We start from the raw sequence: 24,638 nt of genomic DNA, 5'->3' as shown, positions 1-24,638 counted from the left end.
CAAGCAGCCCACTGCTTCAGAGCAGTTACATTAAAGAGGCAAGTGTGTGTGTGTGTGAGAGAGAGAGAGAGAGAGAGAGAGAGAGAGAACCTACAGTAAAATACCCCCCCCTCCCCCTCCTTGAGAGCAGACAGGAAAGACAGTAAAAAAGAAAAAAAACAGGTGTGTGTGAGTGAAAGAGGGAGAGAGAGATTTTTCTTTTCTCTTTTTATCCGTATTGAAAATGATATTGAGTATCGAATATTTTCCTTAATATCGATATTGAGTTGAAAATGTTAGTATCATGATCATGATCGTGACAACCTTAGGCCAGTAACTGTAACTGTCCATCTGATTGGCTCTGGACAACTGCAGTGTCAGAAGGTCAGAATCAAGTTGGTGCCACAGGAGCTAAAAGATGGTGGAGACCAGTGTATCGATGGAGAAGGGGCAAATTTGGAACACAGAGACATGCATGGAGAATGTTAGGCCAATCTCTGGTCATTATAGCCCCCCCCGCCAAAAAAAAAAGTAACTAAGTAACTTTTACTCTGAGTAAATTTTAAATGAACTACTTTTTACTTTTACTTGAGTAGATTTTTACACCAGTACTTTTACTTTTACTTGAGTAAAATTTCATCAAGGTAACAGTACTTTTACTTGAGTAGATTTTTTTGGTACTCTTTCCACCCCTGGTGATTTTGTGTTATTAAGGTACACGGATTCATCACAATAACACTTGTTCTCTGCCTAAATGTGGCTATGCAATTTTAGGTGTGCCACACATGACGAGTGATGACAAAATAATTTGGAACTTGGTACACAGGGAAACGGCAGAAGAGCTCACATGTACATTGTGTCCTAGCTGTTTGACAGTTTGCAGATTTATCTGTATATCTTTCTCTCTGAAAAATCCCCTCAAAATGACAAAGAAACTATTTCCTGTTGTAAATAATGATTACAGACCCAGACAAGGAAATCTGTGAAGCATTATGAGGACATCATATAAGAGTAGCCTCACAGGTGTTTGGCAATCTGCCACCTGTTAAAACCTGATCAGTCTTTGCAGAACAACTCACACCTACATGGTGCTGGATCTATTGAACAGTCTGTAGTTTCACACATTGTCCCTGCTCCTCACTGTATTGTAAATAATGATTTGAGACCAAACAAAAAACTGCAAAAAATACATTTCTCAGTCTAACAATGCTTTTAGCGCCGTTGTGTGTGTGTACGTGCCCCCGGATATATTTTCGGTAACACTTTATTTTAAGGGGTCCTTGTTCCTGTGTATATAACTTATTAATTACAGTGTAATTACCTATGTAACCGTATGTAATAACATGTACTTACATTGTAAATACATAGTGTATTTTGGTGTAGTTACAGGTCCTTGTTACACCTGTAATAAGAAATGCCAAAGTGGCCTCTCTCTTTGCACAACAAGCATTTCTTATTACAAGTGTAAAAAGGACCTGTAAGTACACAAAAATACACTATGTATTTACAATGTAAGTACATGTTATTACATACGATTACATAGGTAATTACACTGTAATTAATTAGGTAGATACACAGGAACAAGGACCCCTTAAAATAAAGTGTTACCATATTTTCTGCTCACCCCCCACCTTCTGCAGCGGGGTCTGATGCCTGATGTTCGGCTACTAGGGCTGCCCCCGACCAAAGATTTTGTTGGTCGACCAGTAGTCGTCACTTATGGCGATTAGTCGACTAATCGACCCCCCACCTTGAGGGAATTTTTTTTTTTTTTTTTTTTTTTTTTTTTTTTTTTTTAATATTTTTTTTTTTTTTTTTGCCCGCGGTCAGGTTGAGAATTAATTAATTAATGCTCGTGACTCCGGCCGTGTTGGGTCCGAGATTCAACAACAAGCCGGTCGGGTTTCACCGTTATTACCGGCAGAATGCCCGTTTATCACCAATAAACACAGTAGATGAGGAGGGTAAAAAGTTACTGAGCTCAGGCTGTGACGGGGGTGCGGGGGTGGGGGTCCGCGGCGTGGAGCGGTGCGGGCATAGACATATGTCTATGGGTGCGGGTCTCTGACTGCAGCGGGGACTATCATGGATCCGCTCCGTGACACTGAGACTGACCGCCGGTGAGCGCTGTGGGACGGGACTGGGGCTCAGACAGCACCGCTAATGGTGACAGCGGTGATACGAGAGACTGTGCGTTCAGACCGAAAGCGTCGAGAGCGTCGCGGTGGCCGGAAGTCATTCATTTTCAATGAGAACCAGCGTCGAGGAGCGTTGAAGAGCGTCAAAGGCGTTGGCGTCGCGTTTTGGCGGCGAGAGCGTCAGGAGAAAGTTGAAATCTCCTGAACTTTATGCTAATGAGCGATGATGCGGAGCAGCGGCAACCAATCAGAGTGTAGATGTCCCCCACTCAACCAACCACAACCGACGTCAACTTCTTTGACGCGCGTCAAAAACGCCAGGGTGTTCAGACCACCAGCGTCGCGGAAAAGCGTCAAGAGCGTCAAGAGCGTCTTTTGAAGCTTTTGGTCTGAACGCCCCAAGAGACTGCCGTGCCGTGTAAAAAAAAAAAAAAAAAAAAGTGTCACGTCACGACTTCCTGTATCTGGCCCTTCAAAATAAAAGCCCCATAACCTTTCCTATACAGTTCAGTCATTGATGTTGGCTTAATTTTGACAAGACACAGCTCCAAATGTTTTTTTTTTCTTCCTGCGACCAATCGACCAATGAAATTTTGGTCGGCTAATGATTTTTTGGTCGACCAGTGCTTGGTCGACTATTTGGGGGCAGCCCTATCGGCTACAGTGGCTTGCATTCTCTTTGGGACAGCAGAGTTTGACCTGCTGGTTCCGGTGGTTCCACACGTCTCCGTGGCTCTGTACCCTTTATCATCTTTGGTTATGTCTACTTTTGAATATAGTGTTTAAATTTTGTTTTTCTTTATTGAATTATTTGCTTGATTTGTCTAAGAGTACAGATGTCTACTTATGAGTGCATCTTGTTAAGGATGTCCATAGTGGGGACGGCTCTCCATTCCGACACACCGCTGTTCCGACACCCTCCCCCCGCAGCTGTCCAAGGTGCTGAACCGCGTGACGTTGTTTACACTCTGTGTTGCGGCTTGTCTGTGAAACGTGTGCTGCTCAGAGACTGGGCAGATCTGTCCCACTTGCTTTCTCCCTGACTCCGTTGTTGGAGATCTCCCACACAGTAAAAGAAATACACTTTTTTTCTCCCCCCGTGCTCCGCTCGAGCGCGGCTGAACCCGGCTGAAGCCGGCTTGAGCTCACACGGGCGCAAGGCTGCTGCAGCCGCCGCTCGTGCTGACAAATAGCCTACATAAACGCACACACAAGCTGGAACGTTGGCTCATCCGACAGCTGTCATTTGGGAGGTGAAGGCAGGGTTTTCCCTTAATTGTCCTGACGTTGATGGAATCACTACGAAACTGTATGTTAAAGTTTGAGCAGCAGGGACGGTCAGGTTGAATATTGTTACAAGGAAAGAAAAAGAAAAATAATTACACTGTTCAGGTGCTTGAAAATAAATTGACAGAAAAGAAATCCAAAGGGGGGCCCAGCAGAGAAAGTTTAAGCTCCCTGCTGACATCATGCTTGGAAGAAATTCCTAATCATTCAACATGTGGAGCTACTTCATCAGGTAGCCTAATAATGACATAAATCTTGTGAGATGAGTGAGAAAAAGACTATTGAATCTATTGGTTTGACTAGTTTAATTGTGATTAACATTACTGTCAATCTTTCGAAGACTAAAAAAAGACTATTGACTAAAACTATAGCTTACTAAAATACTTTGGATTTTTTCTGACTAAAACTAGACTAAAATACCAAGACTTTTCGTCGACTAAAATGTGACTAAACTAAATATGACTAAAACTGATAAGGGCATTTGACACAAGACTAAGACTAAAACTAAATTGAAAAATAGCCGACAAAATTAACACTGAGGTTTGTGTAATGTAATTTAAAAAATGGCTTGAAGATTATTAAACATTTTCTACATGCCAAGTGAGGACAAGACTATTTGGAACTTGACGCACAAGGAAATGGCAGAAGAGCTCATGTGTCCTAGCTGTTTGACAGTTTGCTGATTTACCTGTATGTCTTGCTCTCTAGAAAAAACCCTCAAAATTGAAAGTAACTCTTTCCTGTTCTAAAGAACAACTAAAGACCCAGACAAAGAAATTTGTGAAGCATTATGAGGAAATCATGTGTGATTTGCCTCACAGGTGTATAGCAATCTGCCAACGGAAAAAAACCCAACAAAAAAAACAACAACTTTGTTTCAATTACATATGATGAAGATTCTATATAAAATCACCTTTTCTTTTTAGCTGAGAAATAATGTAAATATCAAGCTGATTATTATGAGTATTGTCAATGAATACAGTAATGGTGTTGAAAATGGTATCTTGTTGATTTGGTTTAGGTCTTGACTTTGTCTCGACCGCCTCAAAGTTAGACAGAGGATGTCAAGAAGATGTCAAGTTACTATCATACATGATATATGATACAGTAGTAACTTAACATCGTCGTAATGTATGATACATCATTAATGAAACAATGACTTATTTACTAAGTAAATTAGTAATTCACAAACAAATGTCCATGTAAATTGTGAGGAATATTGAATTTAAAACTTTAAATTCTGTAGTTGTATGTAACTGAAGTGATCATCATTGACATGCCCTTGATGGTCACAGCTCTTTTTCTCAAGGTTTTGCCACATGTCATTGGGTTAACTTTCCACTAGATGGCAGCATTAGAAGCTACTAGATGTCACATTATTCAGGTGGCTGCACACACGCCCTGAATCTCACACAGCACCTCTGTCACCTCCCACTGACTTTAAATATCAGAGCTGGATGTAACTTGAAGTACAGAGAGGACAGAAATTCCCTGAACAGGTAAGTTTACATATCTAAGACATCCGCAAACCATGTCATTGTGAAGATATTGTAGTCTACACTTAGGTTGCTTTCTGGACCCAGTCATTTCTTGTTTGATGAGGATTTTCACGCTTTACTGTTCAAGTTCCTGAGTTTTGCCTCTTGTCTTGCCCACCCATTTTATTTATTTTTATTTTTTCAATTAATGTATTTATTAAATCTATTTCTTTTACTAGACAGACGTGACAGTGGGAGTCTCACATTGTGAATTCCCTCTGCAATTCTGATGTTTGCTTTTTTTCCACACAGTGTCCCTCTACAGAATGAATTAGATTGATTTCATATTGAGTCAGCCCAATGACCTCTATTAGACAAAACTGTGCTGCTTTACAGTTTTGTCCAGAGGATCTCCCCATGGGCGTGTGGTATATTTCTATGGTTTGTCATAAAACAGGCAAGGCAGGGCGATTTTATTTGTATAGCCCGTTTTTACAAACAGTTTGTCTCAAAGGGCTTTGCATGGCATCACAACAACATCCTCTGCCCTTAGACCCTCACATTGACTGAGGAAGAACTCCATGGAAAAACCCTTTTAACCGGGAAAATCGGAGAAACCTCAGGGTGAGCAACAGAGGAGGGATTCCTCACCCGGCCCGGATGGGCAGACGTGCAATAGATGTTGTTACAGACAAGAAAACAGTTTAACACAGAATGTGGTTAACGGTCGGCAGTTGGTGCAGAGAGATGGAGCTCCGGTGGATCTGTGGAAACACAAAGAGAGTGTGAGACACCAAGGAGGAGAACAGGAAGTTAGCTTCATGTTCAACTGTTATGTTGTACCAAATGTCTCACCATTCATCCATGTATATCAAATACATGGATGAATGGTGAGACATTTGGTCATTTGTCTTGTTTAGAAGTGATCATTTGACCTCATTCACTGACCATCTTTTTTCGTTTAAAAAAAAAAAAAAAAAAATGTTACTGCTCTTGTTGTTGTTGTTTTTTCCGGCAGTATACACGCTTTCTGTTTTTAATTGCCGTCTCGATCGTAATCCTGTGATCTTCACACCTTTTTTTTCTAGGCCTACTACTCTCGACAGACAGAAATGATAAATAATAGCAACAATAGGTTTCTTTTACGCCTTTCTTATTTCTTCCTCTTCTTTATTCTTCAGAATATTTATGTTCTTACCTCCTGTATAAGTTACTCAAAGTATTTGTTCTCATTTTGCAGGAACCAAGTATCCAGCTGACATTTAAAATAACTAATGGATCGTGCTATTGGTCATTGGTATGTATAATGTTACACTGTGTATCTGATGTTAAAAAATGTCTGCAGTAGGCCTACTTCAGATAGAGTTTGGTTACACACTAACATTTTATCCTGATCATTTCTCTCAATTACACCTACTTAATTGAGTTGGGATGGATCTGGCTTAGTTACCTGTTTGAAGAATTTAGCATAACACTATAGTTTAACAGTGGACTCTGCTAAGCTCATTATGTAAAGTAGTAGGCCTAAGTCGTAACCAAGTCATAACTGGCCATAGGTCAATATGGACAACAGCAACGTAATGATGCAGCTGAGGCGGTCATGTGAAGATGTGGCAGGGTTAAAGCCATCACAGAATGTGATGCCCCCCCCCATCAACGCAATATCGTTCTGTAAATTCATCTCCGTGTAGCGCTCTTTCTCTGTGTTCACTCACTCACTCACAGAGAGAGAGAGAGAGAGAGAGAGAGAGAGACAATGCATGCAGCCAGTGGTGCCCGGTAAAAACGAAAATTATCAACCAGCAGTGTTCGCATTAATCAAAGCAGAAGGAAGTGATATATTTGTGTTAATATAAGTCTTAAATAGTTATATCTTCCGACAGCAATCACTTACATAGAGTGTTTGGTCTGAATCACGGGTCTCTCAGTCCCTCTGCTCTGCTCTGAGCCGAGGAGAAAACATTTATCGTATCCTACAGTTTTTATCCAATGAGGAGAGAGAACGGCATGAAGGGGCGTGTGTGCAGCCAAGTGATGCGCCTGAATGTGGCGACGTAGGGACGAGGACTGTTATGGTGCGTTCAAGGAAACTCGTTTTTTTCCGACCTGTGAAGTCGTACCAGTTCGATCTGGTACATAGACTGTACAAAAAGACGTACTGGTACGATTTCACGGGTCGGAAGTTACGAGTGGCCGTTATAGTGACTTTCACCGGTAAAACAGGTCGGAAAAACACGAGTGGGTTGCCTGGAACGCTACAAAGTCGTAAGTTGTGACTTGAAGCTGTAATTTATGATTTCAAAAGCCTGCCTGGAACGCAGCATTAGCGAAAACGACCGGATCACTCACTTCTGCTTTAACGAGTCTGTGGCGGCCGTCTCTCTCTCGCGCGCTGGCGCACACACACACAAACACGGGCACATGGACAGGTGGCGCTGTAACGCTAATTTTAAAAAAAGCACCTTGCTTCGTTGAAAGTACCGGGCCCATCTAAGCGCAGTATAGTACCTTTTTAAAATGCCTCAGTACCCCGGTACCAATTTAGTACCGGTATACCGAACAACCCTAGTGTGTGTGTGTGTGTGTGTGTGTGTGTGTGTGTGTGTGCGTGTGCCAGGGCCTCTTTTTTGTGCCAGTCCGTCACTGGTCATAACTAGGCTTTAACTTTTACCTGTCAACATCACAGGTCTGCAGGGCAGCAAGTGGAGTTGAGGCGTCTGGCGCAGGCTCTGATTGTACCACTGAAGAGTGGACTCTCTTCCTTCATCACTGTCTCAGAGATCCTCCTCAGTATTAAAGCAGACATGGTCCTTCCTGGATGCCAGACCTTTGATGATATCAGGCGACAGATTGAGAACATGAAGCAGCAGATGGAAAAGTCAGAGCGCTTGGCCAAAACAGAGCTTCAGCAGGTGGATAGGGCAACTGAGACTCTCACTGTAGAGCAGAGTCAGTTAGCACAGCAGAAGAAAAGGAAAACTGAGGAGTTAAAGAACTTGAATACAAATCTGTCGTCCCTCCAGTCCACTCTAAGCAGTTACAAAGAAGCTCTAGAGACAGAGAAGAGAAACCTGCAGTCAGCAGAAAACACCCTGAGTGACATGAGATCAAAGAGGGATGATGCACAGACAGTGCGAGACGTCGGCATTGGTCTCATGGCTATCCCAATCGTGGGTTGGATTGCTGGTGAGTAAATACACCATAGTTATTTTAAGTGATCACTGTATGTATCCCACTTAAATTAAAAAAAATTGCACTTTTTCATCATTCATCTATTATAATTTCAGGAGGAGTCATGACTGGTGTTGGTCAAACGGACATGAACCAGTACTCTGAAGCTGTGGACAAAGCTCGTCGAGAAGTAGGAAACTGTAAATCTCAGGTGAACTCATATTCTGACAAAGTGCAGCACTGTAATTCCTTGATCAGTCAAGCTCGTCGTGACATCTCAGCAGCTGACAATAAGATTTGTGAGACAGAAGCCAAACTTCGTGACATGTCTGTGAAGCGTAGGGTTGTTGCTGATATTCAGGATAAAATTAGACGAACGGTCACTCAGCTGGGGCTGCTTAGCGGGGTGGGGACTGTGGCCGAGCTGCAGACCCGACGCCTGATCCTGCTGGAGCCTGTGATGAAGATGATGGAGGAGATGACATCAAAACTGCCTCAGATCAGTGGAAATGAGCTGCTGTACAGGGAAGGTATACCGCACCTGGTGGAGAACATGAAGAGAAACCACAGGAAACTTAAAGAACTTGCTGACAGCAGAAACAGTGCAGATATTAATGGTTACATATGATTTGCAATTCTTTGCTGCAATGTAGACTTCTGTTTGCTTCTGATTCTATCTATCTATCTATCTATCTATCTATCTATCTATCTATCTATCTATCTATCTATCTATCTATCTATCTATCTATCTATCTATCTATCTATCTATCTATCTATCTATCTATCTATCTATCTATCTATCTATCTATCTATCTATCTATCTATCTATCTATCTATCTATTGCGTTAAGCCCGCCCAACGACTCTCTAAACAGATAGAGCGCTGTGATTGGTGAACACAAACGGTGTCTGAGACTCAAAAAGTTCCCATGGCTCTTTTCGGACCTGCTGAGCAAATCTATTTGCTGCCGCTAGGGTGCGTCTAGATTTCTAGGCTACCTATTCATCGTATGTATATGGTATATGGTAGAGGTCATCACGGGTCCAATTTGATGGACCCGAGAAAATTGTACCCGGAGCCAACTGGACCCGAGCTATTATTGTAAAGACTTTAATAAAACAAACAACATTTCGGTCCACAGGACCTTTTTCAGAGATGTCTCTGCAGAGATGTCTCAAGCAGAGATGTCAAGCAGAGATATCTCTGCTTGAAAAAGGTCCTGTGGACCGAAATGTTGTTTGTTTTATTAAAGTATTTTGCAAGTGACTTGACAGTGTGCGGGAGACCCTTTTTCCCTTTGTTCACTCCTAAACTTTTTTCCTTTGTTCACAAAAAAACTAACAAACACAAAACCTCAAAGCTCAAAGTTGTACTGGTAATTGTTTTTTGTTTTGTTTTTTGGTATGTACATTGTGCAGGAGAAAAGACAAATAAAGAAATCTTGAATCTCTTGTATCTTGAACTCAAACCCCTCTCCTATAGAGAAAAGCAACAAATGGGGTAAAGTGGGGAAGCAGCCTTATATAGGAAGGAGGCCCCAAGAAAAAGAAGATAGGATACAGATTTTTGTGATTACAATTGAAAATATTCAAAATGTGTATTTGACCTGTAACATGCACTTTGTAACCAGGCTTTGTAATGATGTCTATAACGGTCTGGAAATCCCCTTGAGTCTATCTATCTATCTATCTATCTATCTATCTATCTATCTATCTATCTATCTATCTATCTATCTAGACATGGCTGGCTGGGCACTGTGGTGACTTTTTGTAACCGCAATCGTCTCTCAGTCACTTGCTCACTTTGGTTTATGTAATGTAATTCAATAACTATAAGATAATCAAAATTGTTCTACAAAAGACTATGCTTGAAAAACTTGGTTGCACCCAGGGGCGGGCTGGCCATATGTGTAGGAGGAAATGTGCCAAAAAGAACCTAGAAAAGAAGATGGGTGGAGCAGCAGCCAAATGCACTAAAGTGACAGAGCTTTGTTTTGTGGGCGGGGGGCAAGATTGGACTACAGTTAGCCAGGCCAGAAAATGGTAGCAGCAGGTTGGCGAACACAAAGTGCCTCACTACATGGCCCTATAAGACTTCAGACTTGGCGTGTTTGTGTTTTTGGATGTGTCCAAGGCACACACGTTAGGTTAAAGGTAGCCTTCTGCAATGTTACACCATACCTGCATAAATCATTAATCTGCTTTATCAACTAAAAGTAAAATCCATACTGGCTGACCGGAAAAACGAGTTGGTGCAGAGGGAATGCCAGTCATAGGAGTGAGGAGGAACATCATAGAGTGTGATTAGGGGAGACTGGGGACAGTTGCAACACTTTTTAGTTTTTTCTCAATTACTCTTCAGACTACATGCACTCACCAAACTTTTACATATTAAACATGTGTCTGCTAATTATCAACTAAAAGTAAAATCCATGCTGGCTGACCGGAACAATGCACAAATTTCTTTAATGCAAAAGAAAACGTTTCAGGAGAGAGTTTGTGTTCATAGTTAAAAAGATAATATTTGAATACATAGCCATATAAAATATAATATTTGAATATTTTAATACATCCTGTTTTCTTGTTCTGTTTCTACATTAATATATAGCCATTTTTACCAGAGAGAGAGGGAGAATTCTTTGCAAAACTGCTATAAAGTTTATCACTGTTGCTGTTATTGTTATTGCTGACAAGGCCAGTGTCAGTTGTGAAGTTGATGCAGAGGAGAAACATAATAGTGTATGATTAGGAGACTGGGGACAGTGGCAACACTTTTTAGTTTTTTTTCTCAGTTACTCAGAGACTGTTCGGACTACACTCACCAAACTTTTACATATTAAACATGTGTCTGCTAATTAGATAGACTACTTATGACATGTGTCATCTGTTTGAATGGAAGAATTCAGATGTTGCAACAGATCAAGGACGGTTGCAACATATTACGTAAACACAAAATTTGACTCATGAACTTTTGCTTTTTGTCTCACTGGGTCTCATTCATGACACGTTAGTAAATTGTAGTCCCCCTGTCTTCTGGGGGGAACTACTTGTGGCGCATGCACCATTTTAGTAATGGTCTTATGAAATGACTGCGGGAATATACATATCATCTTGGAAATAAATTGTTTCATCAATGACATCAAATAAATAGAACTTTTTTGTCACATAGAACAAAAATAGTAGCTTATTTTTTCAACAAGTTTTTTGGGGGGGAATCATTTTATTTATCATAAGTCTCTCAGTCAATTCATCGTGAGGAATAACAGATAAACTGTTCCTGTTTTTAGCTGAAAATGTTTAATTTCATATATTTGTGTTTGCTTATGCATTTGCATATTTAAAATAAATTCTGTAAATTCAAAAACAAAACTTGTGTGGTCTGTTTTGATATGACTGTTGCAAGAAATTGTTGCAACCGTCCCCATCGTATCAGCCATGAAAAAAAATGACATTGACAAATGCTAACCATATCATTTAATAGTCAACAAAACGTGATTCAAACTAGGTAAGTTTGGATTCACTCGTACAAAAGGTCACGACAGTACAAAAATACAGCTCATGAAAAAAGCTACTTTCATACCTCTAAACAACTTTGTGTCAGTACAAGCATGCTGAATATATCTTCTCTATTCTTGGTGGGCAGAGGGTCTAACTGTGCATGCGCAGTGTGTCATCACATATGTAGGCCTCTCTCTCTCTCTCTCTCTCTCTCTCTCTCTCTCTCTCTCTCTCTCTCTCTCTCTCTCTCTCTCTCTCTCTCTCTCTCTCTCTCTCCCCACCACAAGAGTTTCCAGATAATAAAAGCTTCATCTATGGAACAAAGTATAAGTAAACAAGAGGAGGAGGTGATGAGATGAGATGAGTGCTGGGAGGAGGGGCTAGTCTCTCAGATTTGTATTTAAGGAGGTGATTTGAGAAGAGATTTTCAGTCCAAACTTCTCAACTAAACCAGAGACTGAATGATAGGAAAGGTAAGTGAATTTATGTTACATAACGTTTTTCATGACTTACTGCAAATCTTATGTAATGCATCAGTTTAACCAAAAATCAGCAACTTAATCTGCCAAATCTATATGTATGGAATACATAAAACAATTAATTCATGAAATCAAAACTTATGCCACTTACAAACTGTGTCATAAATGAAGACTTATTACCGTATTATTAGACTCATTCATATATGCTCGCCAAGTTTTTAGTCCGAAGTGGCAGTCAATGCAATCACCAGTCTTTTAGGAAACACATGCATTGACAGCAAAGTATAAGCAAGAAATGTTGGGTGTGTATGTAATTAAAGAAACATTAATGATCTAATAGTGTCAGTGCTGAAACATCATCAAGGACAACATGTTTATAAAATGCCATGTGGTTAATTTAAGACCTCCCTCCTACTTTTTAAATCCTTTCTCCTCCCTCCACCTCTTCCTCCTTGTCATCCTTGCTCCTCTCTCACACCTCTTTTCCTCCTGAGTTTCTCTCCCTCTCCCTCATTCCTCTTTTTTTGCTGCTCTTTCTGTCTTCTCTTCTCCTCCTTACCTCCTCTACTTTCTCACATCCCCACTTATCTTCACTCCCCCACCACCACCTATCATTCTCCTCCATCCTCTCATCTAATAACCCCTCTTCCCTCTCCCTTCACCATTTTCCCAACTCCTCTTCTCTCTATCTCCCTGATCCTCCTCCTTGCCATATCCTCCCTCTCCTCTCTCCTCACCCTCGTCTTCCTGCACAGGTGTGTTGTGTCCTCCTGTCTGCTGGTATCAGGATGCCGTTTACAGCGAGACAGAGTCTCTGCCTGCTGGGCATGGTCCTCATCTCTCTGTTTCCTCAGCCAGCGCGGGGCCAAGGTATGTGTTTCCGCCGCCAGAGTTAGCCACAGAGATTGCCTGTGGGCTTCTACTCCTGTGTGGTGGTGACTGTGTCTGCAGAGCCCCATCCCCCCACCTATATTTTAGTCTTTTTTTTTTTTAAACATTAACTTCTGGGTGGAGAGTTGAGGCTCCCGTTGTCGGTGAAAGCCGATATCGGTCCGCAGCTCCAGCGCTTCACTCAGAGTGTCTTTCTTTTTCTTTACAGTCTAGTTTAGTTTAGTTTATTAGTTTATTATGTCGAAGACAATCCCAATTAATCAACTGTATCAATAACAGTAAAAAGGGCAGCTTTACCCAACATGGCTAATGTCCTGCTGTAGTCCCCGGCCAGATGAATACAATAAGCACCCTAAAAAGTAAAACAAAAAACAATATATTACAGCACATTGATTAAAAAGAGAGCTTTAGGACAGCTAGGAGACAAGATAGGAGAGAACAGTGAAACATCAGTACAATCATGCAGAGACAACACATAATCAAAACATACAGAAGCAGCACATACAATCACATTCAGGAGTGCAGACAGTCCTGACAACTGCTGCTGCTGCTGTCAGCGGCAGGAGGCTGCACAGTTGAGCCCAGGAGGAGGGGCCCAGTTGAATATTTTGTTTACAAACTGCAAAGAACAAACCTCCAAACTCTACCTCGACCAACCAAATTAGAAAAAATATAACGTGAAATACAGTAATATTCCGAATGGAATAGGTTCTAAGTAAGTAATGTTTAATCCAGTTAATCTTGAATGTGTGTTTATTGAAATCAAGGTAATTAAAGCCACCACTAATGTAGTATTCATTCATTTAAACAGACTTTCTACAGTAATATAATTAAATTTGTTCTTCCAAATGAAGTTATAAAGCAACTGATCAATCTCTTTTATCAGCTTTTATCAACTTCTAAGGAAATAGCAGTGAGTCTGGACCTTCTGCCTTGTAGTGTTCTTCCTTTTACTGAAAGGTCTCTTTGAAGCCACTGATAGAGTTTATTTTTGGTTCTTTCTAAGAGTGGTGTAAAGGTTACTTCTATCTCTCAGTTTTTTTGTTACAAATATTCCTAGGTATGCATTGCAGATTGAACGCAAGTCCCAGTTCTTGAATTGTTCTGCAAAAAAAGTCACCGAAGCTAAGAGAGTTTTAAATATTAATTAATGTTCAATTGAATCGAAAGCTTTGTAAAAATCCAGAAAGAGGATGAAACTTTTGTTATTAATTTGCTCTGGGTAATCTAACATATCCAGGTTAACCAGCTTTCTCCGGACAGACCAGGCTGGAGAAAGCTGGTTAACCTGGTTGGCTCCATGCGCCACGTGCAAGAGAATTAAAGAAAAAAGAAAAGAATCTAACATATCAAGCACGAGTCAAAAATTATTGGAAATATGCCTGTTCTTCACAAATCCAGATTGTGTTTCATCTATATTAGCACCTTGCATAATCAGTGGCTAAAGTTTTCTAACATTATTAGCCGTGTTTCCACTGCAGGAGTTCCTGGTAAAGGGAGGGGGTAGGAACTTCTCACTCGGCCCTCTCAGTGGCTGTGTCTCCACTGTAGAGTAGGACCCCGCGGCGACGTCATGAGTTTCGATTGCCGCTTAATCGTTGTGCGACAGTTTCGACCGTGACGTCACCCAGGCGGGTCACAAGCACATGCACAAAAATCATAACAACAACGAAGAAGGATAGAAGGAGCTGAGGCGGTAGCCGCGTTTCTTTTCTCTTTTTTTTTTTTTTTTTTTACTTTTCACGGCATTGTTTTGCGGCGTGATGGATCCCCAGTGTGTCGAGGTGCGCTGATATTTTCATTTCGCCGCGATGACTCAAACCCCCTCTGAATCTCCTCGGTGCCGTAGACTGCAATCAGTGCCTGCACCTCATCGTCGGTCCATTTGTCGTACATCTTCCTGCTGTTTTCTTGTTGTTTACAGCAGTGTCTGCTATGCTAATGCTCCCCTTCTGCTCCCCCTTTTAAAAATGCCGGTTGTTTTGGTGCTTTCTGGTGGCGTCAGAGCCTGCTCTAGCTTTAGCCAATCAGTGCTGGGTTAACCTCGAGCCCCACCCAGGATCTTTTCGGGACCGAACGGAGTACCTACCCTGGAGTAGGTACTCCGTTGGCCCCTGTAAAAGTTTCTGTAAATGGCTGTGGGGGTAGCCTTGTAAACCAGCCTCTCGCGGAAGTGCCTTTCATTTCATTCCGAGGGAGAGTCTGGCCTCATCCCCATTCTAAGCGTTTGGACTGAAACCCTCAGAAGGCCGAGCCAATCAGCGTCGCCCGCTGTGATTGACACAGCACGTTGGCCAATCAGGGACCGACTGGTGCAAAGCCCCGTCACTACACCAACTTGCTGATTGGCTGAATGGGGTTGTCTGTCAACGCTACTACCAAAGATATTAAACCGTCTTTGCTACTACTCCCGCCCAGCTCCCGCCCACCCCAAACGCTTGCAGGGGGGATGAGGCCAGACTCTCCTGAGAAATGAAATGAAATGCATTTCCGCAAGAGGCTGGTTTACGAGGCTACTGTGGGGGAGGTTCCTGCAGTGGAGACACGCACCAACGGGGCTGGCCCCATAAAATTACCCCGAAGTTCCTGCAATGGAAACGCGCCTATTGAGGAAGGTAATTGGCTGCTGATTATCAATAAGTGGAAGGGACAGCACCATAAGTGAAGGATTTATAAAATTCAGATGCAAGACCATTCACTCCAGGAGATTTATTGTATTTTAAATGATTTACTGAGTCTATTATTTCCTATAAAGAGATTGGATGGTCAGCAGTATTGATTGGATTAATAGGCTATTAACTAAGGAATCCAAAAATAAAACAGTATGATCCGTGTAATATTGAGAGCCATACATTTTTTTGTAATTTTAATAATAATAATAATAATAATAATTCATTTAATTTATATAGCGCTTTTCAGTGACCCAAAGACGCTTACAAGGACAACAAAAGAAACAGGGTAGAGACATACAGGGGGAGACGAGGGAGAGACAGTACACAGTGAGACATTAATGAGCGGGGTGATGGAGAGACCGGCTATGGGTAGGGGAGGTCGTAGGCTTGGGAGAAGAGGTATGTTTTTAACCGGGACTTGAATGTGGGGAGTGAGGTTGAGTCGCGGACAGATGGGGGGAGAGAGTTCCAGAGTCGGGGTGCAGTACGGGAGAAGGCTCGGTCGCCGAAGGATTTGAGTCTGGATGTGGGTGTTGTCAGGGAGAGAGTGGAGGAGGATCGGAGGGCACGGGTGGGGCGGTGGGGAATGAGGAGGTCAGACAGGTAGGGGGGGGGGCAGGTGGTGGAGGGCTTTGAAGGTGAGGAGGAGGATCTTGAATATGATGCGCTGTTTGATGGGGAGCCAGTGGAGGGAGTGGAGGACGGGAGTGATGTGTTCACGGGACCGGGTGTGGGTGAGGAGGCGGGCAGCAGAGTTCTGGACCATTTGAAGTCTATGGAGGGAGTGGGAAGTGATGCCGGTGAGGAGGGAGTTACAATAGTCGAGGCGGGAGGAGATGAAGGCGTGGATGAGGGATTCGGCAGCAGGGGGAGAGAGGCAGTGTCGGATTTTGGCGATGCGGCGGAGGTGGAAGTAGGAGGTCTTGATGACGGAGCTGACATGGTGATCGAAGGAGAGGGTGGGGTCCAGGATAACGCCAAGGTTGCGTGCCAGGGGGGAGGGAGTGATGGTCGAGGTGTCGATGGTGAGTGAGATGGGTCCGGTTTTGCTGAGGGTGGATTTGGTGCCTATGAGGAGGAGCTCTGTTTTATCACTGTTGAGTTTGAGGAAGTTGTGAGTCAGCCATGTTTTTATTGTGGAGATGCAGGTTTCGATGTGGGTGAGGGGAGGGTTCTGGGTGGATTTGGTGCTGATATAGATCTGGGTGTCGTCGGCGTAGCAGTGATAGTCAAGGTTGAGGTTGCGGATGATGTGACCGAGGGGGAAGAGGTAGCAGATGAAGAGGAGGGGGCCGAGGACTGAGCCTTGGGGGACCCCCTGCGTGACCGGGGAGAGGATGGATGTGTGGCCGGAGAGGGAGACGAACTGTTGTCTGTTGGTGAGGTAGGAGGTGAGCCAGTCGAGTGCAGTGCCCTCAACACCCTGTTGGCGCAGCCTTTGAAGGAGGATGGAGTGGTTCACAGTGTCAAAGGCTGCGCTGAGGTCTAGTAGTAACAGGATGTTGAGGGCACCGGAGTCTGCAGAGGTGAGGAGATCATTGATGACTTTGACAAGGGCGGTTTCAGTGCTGTGGAGTGGGCGGAATCCAGACTGGAGGGGTTCGAAGAGGTTGTTGGACTGGAGATGGGTGTGGAGTTGAGCGGCGACGATGCGTTCCAGGGTTTTGGAGAGGAACGGGAGGTTGGAGATGGGGCGGTAGTTAGAGAGGTTGGCTGGGTCCAGGGTGGGCTTTTTGAGGATGGGAGTGATGGAGGCGAGTTTGTAGACAGTGGGGAAGTGACCAAGGGATAGAGACTGGTTGAAGAGGGTGGTGAGGTGAGGGAGGAGGACAGGGAGGCAAGCCTTGGTTAGGGTCGTTGGAAGGGGGTCCAGAGAGCAGGTGGTTGTCTTGGATGCGGTGATGACGTCCAGGATGTGGGAGGAGTTGACAGGGGAGAAAGCTGTGAGAGGAGGGAAGGGGGGGAGGTGAGGGAGGGGGGGCGGGAGTGGTGGGGGAGGGGAGGTGGGGGAGGAAGAGTTACTGATGGTGGCAGTCAGGGAGCTGTTGATTTGGGAGACTTTGTTGTTGAAGGCGAGGAGGAAAGAGTTACAGAGGTCAGGGGAGGAGGGTGGGTTGGTGGCCGGTGGCTGGAGCACTTTGTTGACGGTGGAGAACAGGATGCGGGGGCTCTGGTTGGTGCTGTTGATGACGGATGAGAAGTGGGCAGATTTGGCAGCATGGAGAGCGTCGCGGTAGGAGGAGATGTGTTGTTTGAAGGCTTCAGCATGGACAGTGAGGTGAGTTCGTTTGTAGAGACGTTCAAGTTGGCGGCCAGTCTGTTTCATGGTGCGGAGTTCCGGGGTGTACCAGGGGGCGGAGTTGGTGAATGAGACGGAGGAAGATTGTAATTATAATCTACTTGAACTCTCTATTTTAACCTATTTATTGCACTCACCGCACTTTCTTTCTCTTTGTTTTTGTGTATGCTTTCCATGGTCAGTGTTGATATTCTGGTGTGTTTGTATGTAATGTATGAACAAGGCAGCTGTTTCTCCCTGTGCTACTTGCCCAAGACAAATTTCCCTTGCGGGACAAATAACTTTGATTTGATTTGATTTGATTTGATTTGATTTGATTTGATTTGATTACTTCCATATACTTTTTCAGTTTGGGCCTCATTCCAGACAACTTGTATTAGCCTAGTTCTTTAAACCTGAGTTTAAAGGTGTACAGAAAAGAAAATTGAATTTAAGCCCACTCTGGGTCATAAAATTAGTGTAATAACTCATCTATCAGACGATGTAGGCCAAACTTTGTGCAAAATTCTATTTTTAAGTAAATCCGGGATGAAAGTGTGTATTTTCTTTCGCATTGGATAATGCATGGCGCAGGGATTATACGTCAGCCTGTACACGATTCACCAGCCACTGATATTGGATCCGTAATCCGTCATTCAAAGTCTGAGACACGCACACACACACGGAGCTCGGGCTCGCCCCAAGCTTTGAATATCCCGCCTGCTCGATAACGACCAATCAAATTCGTTTTCCTTACTCGGGTAAACTCGTGTTGCAGCTCGTGACAACTCGGCGCGACAAACAGGACAAACGGCCATTTCTGTACACCTTTAACTGCTTCATGAAATAGAACAGCGCTGTTAAAGGGCATTATAGTCGTAATCAATGTTTACCTCAGATATCAGGTAATCTATGATAAATTACTCCCAACTGCAGTGTGTGTATATTCGATTTTGTTAAATAATCTATTGTTTTTTCAATGTTCATCAATGGGCTCCGGACTAATTTTAAAATTGTTCTGTGGTCACAAGTAACGTCCTTTTGACCATCATTTAAGTTTTAAAGTTCCCTTTACAATTAAATTAAATAAAAATTCTGACTCACTGGGGCTTCCGCATTGTCCCTAAGCTTAAAGGAGCGGTATGTAAGAATGTGGCCAAAATTGTTGCTGCAGTCAAATTCAAAACACAGCAGCGCGCTGTTTCCCCTCCCCAACCCCCCAGACTCGAAGTTGCCAGACAGCGATGCGCCAACCTCTGCTTTGCTCACTCAGTCAGTCTCAAAGTCTCAAAGCAGAGTAAAAAGCTAAATATTCATCAACAACCTCACTGTTTTATTGCTCTGACTCACACGTGCGGGGTTCACGCCAATCAGGTGATCTGCAAGTTATTGTTACATTTCACTGCTCCGACTCTGTGTGTCTGTAACACTGACACACACACACACTGTAACCACGCATCTACAGGAGTCTTAGTGCGTGTTCTTCACGCAGTAGAAAAGCCAACATATAAAACGCCTTACCGCAGAATAAACAACACGAGCCGCTCCGTTTCTCCTCCACTTTCTGACATCGGATCATAAAACATGACGACGGGAGACAGGCGACCTGACCGGGCTGGACTCATCTCATGACCACGCCACACGTTCACCATCACTTCATTTACCATCGGCTCCATTTCGCCACATTTCCTCCCTCTTTTCTGACTTTCACTTTGTAAAAGAGAGACAAGCCGCTTATTTCTACCGTGTGATATCAAGGAAATATGACCATAATAATTGATAATAGAAAACAATGACCATAATAATCAATAATAGAAAACAATCATTTTTTCACAATCTAATTTTATCTCCTGCCCGTACAGTAGCTGCATCGCAGTGGAAGCTTAACTGGCAACCCGAAGACTGAAACGCCTCTGACACTGTGATTGGGAGAGAGCGCTGGGTGGTGCCACATGCCAACACGTAAATTCCAAAACATAAACATGATTTGCGGCCTGCAATTTTTTTAAAGTATATTTTTGGGGCTTCTTATTGCCTTGATAGTGCAGTCGAGAGAGAGACAAAAGGAAATGGGGAGGTATGGGGGAATGACATGCAGGAAAGGGCCGCGTGATGCGGGATTCGAACTGGGGCCACCTGCAGTGAGGACTGTAGCCTCAACATGGGGCAGCAGCTCTAACAAGTGAGCTAAGCACCGCCCAAAAATTAATGTGAATATTCTGGCTGTACTATTGTTGTTGGTGAGATCAGTATGTTATATCAACATTATACCTGAGTGTATAAGGAGGATTTTATGACTATTTGCTTTTGATTTCTTACACTGTTCCTTTAAATGATGGTCAGAAGGACGTTACTTGCGACCACAGAACAATTTTAAAATTTGTCCGGAGCCCATTAATGAACACTGAAAAAACGATAGATCCTTGAACAAAAACGAGTCCTGAGAAACTGCTGAATATTTTAAACACATGAGTTTAATTTTTTTTTTTAATTGTTACGAATGTGCTAATTTCTTGTTTTTCACCAGCTTGGGAGGGTGAATAACTTCACCATATGTATTTTTATGGGGTGAGAGATTACCCGATAACTTCTGTTTCTCATTTTTTCAACAGAAAACATGACCGACCAAGTTGCACAGATCACTCAAAGTCTCACCACTGCAGCACAGATGCGAGAAACCACCAAGATGCTGATGCAACCCCATGCAAACTGGGAGGATTATCTGACTCCTGCTCCCCTCTCTATTGCCATCATGGGGGAGCTTGTATTCATCTCCTCAGCTACAGATTTCTCCATCAACAAGAACCCCCCTGCAGATGGCTACAAGTACATCAGATACCCAGAGTCCTTCAGGGCCTCTCTCATGCAGATCTGTAACTCAGGCTGGCATGCATTCAATGAAGCCCACATGAATATGGATCAAATCCGCCTTCACACAGCAACATTTCCTGATCACATGAAGGTAGCTCTCAACACTCTTTTTAATGGCAGTGATGCAGTTATTGAAAACCTCCTACCAAATCAACTGGAGAACATTCGTGTAATCGCAGACGACTGTGTGGCACTGGCAGAGAGTGTAAGAAACAAATATATTGCCGTGATCAATTTAATCCAGGAGCTGCTGGATGCCTGTATCAACGCTGAACACTTTTATGGAGAAGAGCTGGAAAGGGTAAAGATGAAACTGAAAGAGGCCAAATTGAGATTGCAGCATGCCCAACTTCTGAATGAATGGTCCCAGAAAGCAATGCAGGCCATGGACAAAGAGCTGGACGAAGCACAAGCTACGTTCAAACAATCTATGGGTTCACTTCCCTCTGGGTGGGAAATGATCGGCATGGATTTTGCTGAAGGTATCTCAACTGCTATACCAGGAATCCTGGATACGTTTATCCCAAGGCCATGGAATTCGAACACAAGAAACCAAAACAGCTCAGGTGAGAATGTTGATGTGTTCGCACAAATGACAGCCTTTACTAAGTCTGGACAGATTCTGAGCCTTGTAGGAACTCTTACACAATTTGTCAGTGGAAATCAAATAGACTGGCAGAACCTGTATGACCAGGAGAAACAACTTCCAAAGACCAAATGGAGTGGGAGTCAATTCCAAAGGATCTTTAACATAGTGGACAAGCTCCCAAAGGGAAAAGGCGTTACAAACGTTCTGGCAATCTGTCAAAAAGGGCTCAACATATGTAAAGAGCTGGCAACGTATTCCCCTGATCAGATATGGGATCAGGCAAAAACTGAACATCTGATCAAGAACATTACAGCGCTAAATGATGAAACCTTCACTTTTGACTCTTTCAGCAAAAAAGTTTTAGGCTCTCCAGCTCTTACCCCCAAACCACCGATGATGTATCAAGCACAGAGCACAGGCAGACAAAAAGCAAGTCAGAGAGCAGCAGATAATGCCCGTTTCAAAATAGAGCAGAGCCGAGAACAACTCAAACAAACACGGGAGCAATATGATAAGTGTGTGGAGAACATGGAGAAGAATCAGAAGGAGCTGATTGATGTTCTGGTTGAAATGCAGAGCTACAATATCAAAGAGATTGACTTTAATACCACCATCAAAATGATGGTCAAGAGCCTGGACGCCATGGACAGAGTCAAAGAGCAGTGGGAGAAGATGGTGCTCCTATTCCAGATGGTCTCCAACATCGTCAAAATTAGCCTCAGCAAGACACTGCACAATTTTGTTACAGCATCTGAGGATACAAAGCAACTCACTTACAATGAAAAGCTCTTTAACAAAGACCTCCTGTACAAACAGGCCTTTCAAGCCTCCAACATTGCCAGCCTGGTCCACATGATTTCAACGACCTACAGTGAGGTGTCCAGCAAGTACCTGATGGACAGAGTCAGCAGCCTAGGTAGGCTCATGACCATGGATAAGGAGAAACCCGAGTTCCTTAGTGAGCATCTGAATCTGCAGGAATCCTGCAAGGCAGCCCAGGAAGGGATTCTCCAACTGGTCCTGACATACAAGAATGAATTTCAGAATCAGACCAATGCCAGGATGGCAAAAATAGAGGGTGACTTGAAGGCTGTTCTGCCTGCTGCTCAACCACAGGAGACTGAGAGAATCAAAGAGATTGTTCAGGCCGGCTTTAGTAAGAACGAATTAGATGATCACGTCTGACTCAAGTTAAGTTAGTTTCTCATGTCAGATGCAAGCAGCAATTGTTCTAATTGGAAATTAATTATTACATAATTAATCAAATGTTACCTGTGGTGAAGGGCAAATGTATTTTACATCAAAGATTTTATTTCCAATTATGAAAAGCATTCGTGAATTGATCCATATCATAGCTAATGATGTGGTACGTCTCTCTCATACCTGAATCTAGCAATGAAACACTTCAGTGACTAATCTGTTCTTAGAGGATGGGCTGAGGACTGAGGAGAAGTTGAGGAGCTCATGTGAGAAGAACGGAGTCTGAGAGGAGGATTTGGAGTGTGATATGTCTTGTTTTGGATATCTGTTGTCAATCTGTTTAAATAAATTCTTGAAGATGATAGAAGTCTTTTCTTTGTATGTTCTGCATTAATATTCAAACCATCATCTTTTTACATGCAGAAACAGTAAATACACCAATTACTATAATATGCAATATTCCAACTTGATGGCCGTGTTGATCTATCACATCCTCTTTGCTGAAGCTGAGGTGCAAACCAACATCATGTCCCCATCTAGTGGTCAGATATCATACTACAAGAACTTGTCCCACAAAGAGAAAAGAAAACAGTCAAGATTTTTTTGTGTAAAGAAAAAAAAAGAGACGATTTTAGACTTTAAGGCCACTTGACAAAACATCAGCACTACATCCAGTTTTATCTTGAACTACACAACATTTCAGGTCAACATCTTAATGAATGGCTCATGTTTGTTCATTTTGAGAACAGACGGAAACCTCATTACATCAGTCTTTCTTTTCACTCTCAAACTAGGCCTACTTGTCACATCACAGTATTGTTCAGGTCAAGACCACCTAACCTAAGACTGAGACAAGACCATGACCAAAATAAGTAAGTACAAGTAACTAAATTTTTTAAGCACCTTTCACAAAGAGGACTCAATGTGCTTCACAAGGTAAAATGCAGAAACACACACAGGAATACAGCAAAAATACACAGAAAACATTACAGCCAAAATACACTGAATACATGACAGTAGGTAATGACAGCAAGTACAGTACTGGAACACACAAGATACGTCTGTAACTGTCCACATGTGCTCGGTATTCAGTACCAGAACTCATAATACTCATTTTTCCCTTTTTGCCTTTAATTGATATAGGACAGTTGAAATAGACAGGAGGCAGAGAAAGGGGGAAATAACACACAGAGAGCACACCAGAGGATTTAAAGCAGGGCCCGCTGCAGAGAGGACGATAGCCTCTGTATATGGGGCACCTGCTCAAGTCAGTGAGCTATATGAGGCCCCCCAAATCTATTGAAACAAAGTTTGGATTGAACAGAAGAGCACAGCACAGAACCTGCTGAAGTCTCCTCCCGCTTTTGACGCTGGTACAACAACCAGGGACAGACTGGGGTTGAGCCTATCCGATTGTATGAAGGATGATTCGCTTTCCTTTTTCTAATGGGTACCTAATGCTTCGGCATGTGATGCGAAGGGACCCTGACCATTTGTCAGGCTGTGGATGCATTGGAAGTAAGACCGTGCTGGTGTATGTAGTTGATATTCTTTAAAACATGGCAATGGAATTTGAATTTTGGTAACAGCACAGAATTCAAGAAAAAGCTCCCGCACACTGTCACAATCTCAATTTACTAAAGCAACGTTTCGGTCAAACCTATGACCTTCATCAGGCATATGGAAAACATTTCAAACATGATTCATATATATAAATACATATATTCCCGGTGGGACTGACCAATCAGAGGACTGGGGGGCTCAACTTGTGATGAGCTTCACCTGTTGGGGGGCGAACACATTCAATTAACACATAGACACATCATAAAGTATAACATGATGAGTGAGAAAATTTTGAAAAAATATATTTTTAGTGTTAGGGTTTTTTCTTTTTTTTGAGACGTCGGTGTCTTCGGTGTCCATAGCAACAATTCAGCAATTACTGTAAATGAACCAATCGCCAAATATTACACGAATGAAATAAGCTAAATGTCTTACTGTTTTGATAATTTGAAGCAGATTACAGCTGAACAAATCAATAGAGCTATTCATTAAACCGGTCTAACTCCAAGTCACGGTACCATGGTTGGACCATGGGTTAAATTTAC

The 24,638-nt window shown here is 42.8% G+C and overlaps 1 protein-coding gene and 1 long non-coding RNA gene across 2 annotated transcripts; both read left to right on the top strand.

Moving 5' to 3' along the window:
* The first annotated feature begins 11,886 nt into the window (after window positions 1-11,886).
* LOC310993297 (uncharacterized protein) lies at window positions 11,887-22,890 on the top strand. The gene is made up of 3 exons (XM_083981614.1): window positions 11,887-12,023; window positions 12,785-12,899; window positions 20,483-22,890. The coding sequence occupies exons 1-3, from the start codon at window positions 12,012-12,014 to the stop codon at window positions 22,513-22,515; spliced, it is 2,160 nt and encodes a 719-aa protein (XP_083837740.1). The 5' UTR covers window positions 11,887-12,011; the 3' UTR covers window positions 22,516-22,890.
* On the top strand, window positions 14,470-20,070 carry LOC310993300. Its single transcript, XR_014595729.1, has 2 exons — window positions 14,470-16,499; window positions 17,605-20,070. It is a non-coding gene; the product is annotated as an uncharacterized lncRNA (long non-coding RNA).
* Window positions 22,891-24,638: the final 1,748 nt, after the last annotated feature.

The sequence above is a fragment of the Trachurus trachurus genome, assembly GCF_905171665.1.
Source record: "Trachurus trachurus genome assembly, chromosome: 11".
In the NCBI taxonomy this organism is placed as follows: domain Eukaryota; kingdom Metazoa; phylum Chordata; class Actinopteri; order Carangiformes; family Carangidae; genus Trachurus; species Trachurus trachurus.
Note: the sequence above shows the minus strand (reverse complement) of the source record. Positions and strands in the feature narration are given on the sequence as shown.

Bases quoted from the DNA above. Each gene is read 5' to 3' on its own strand.
- LOC310993297 (XM_083981614.1), top strand. The intron at 12,900-20,482 runs GTATGTGTTTCC...TTTTTTCAACAG, and splicing joins TCAGCCAGCGCGGGGCCAAG to AAAACATGACCGACCAAGTT.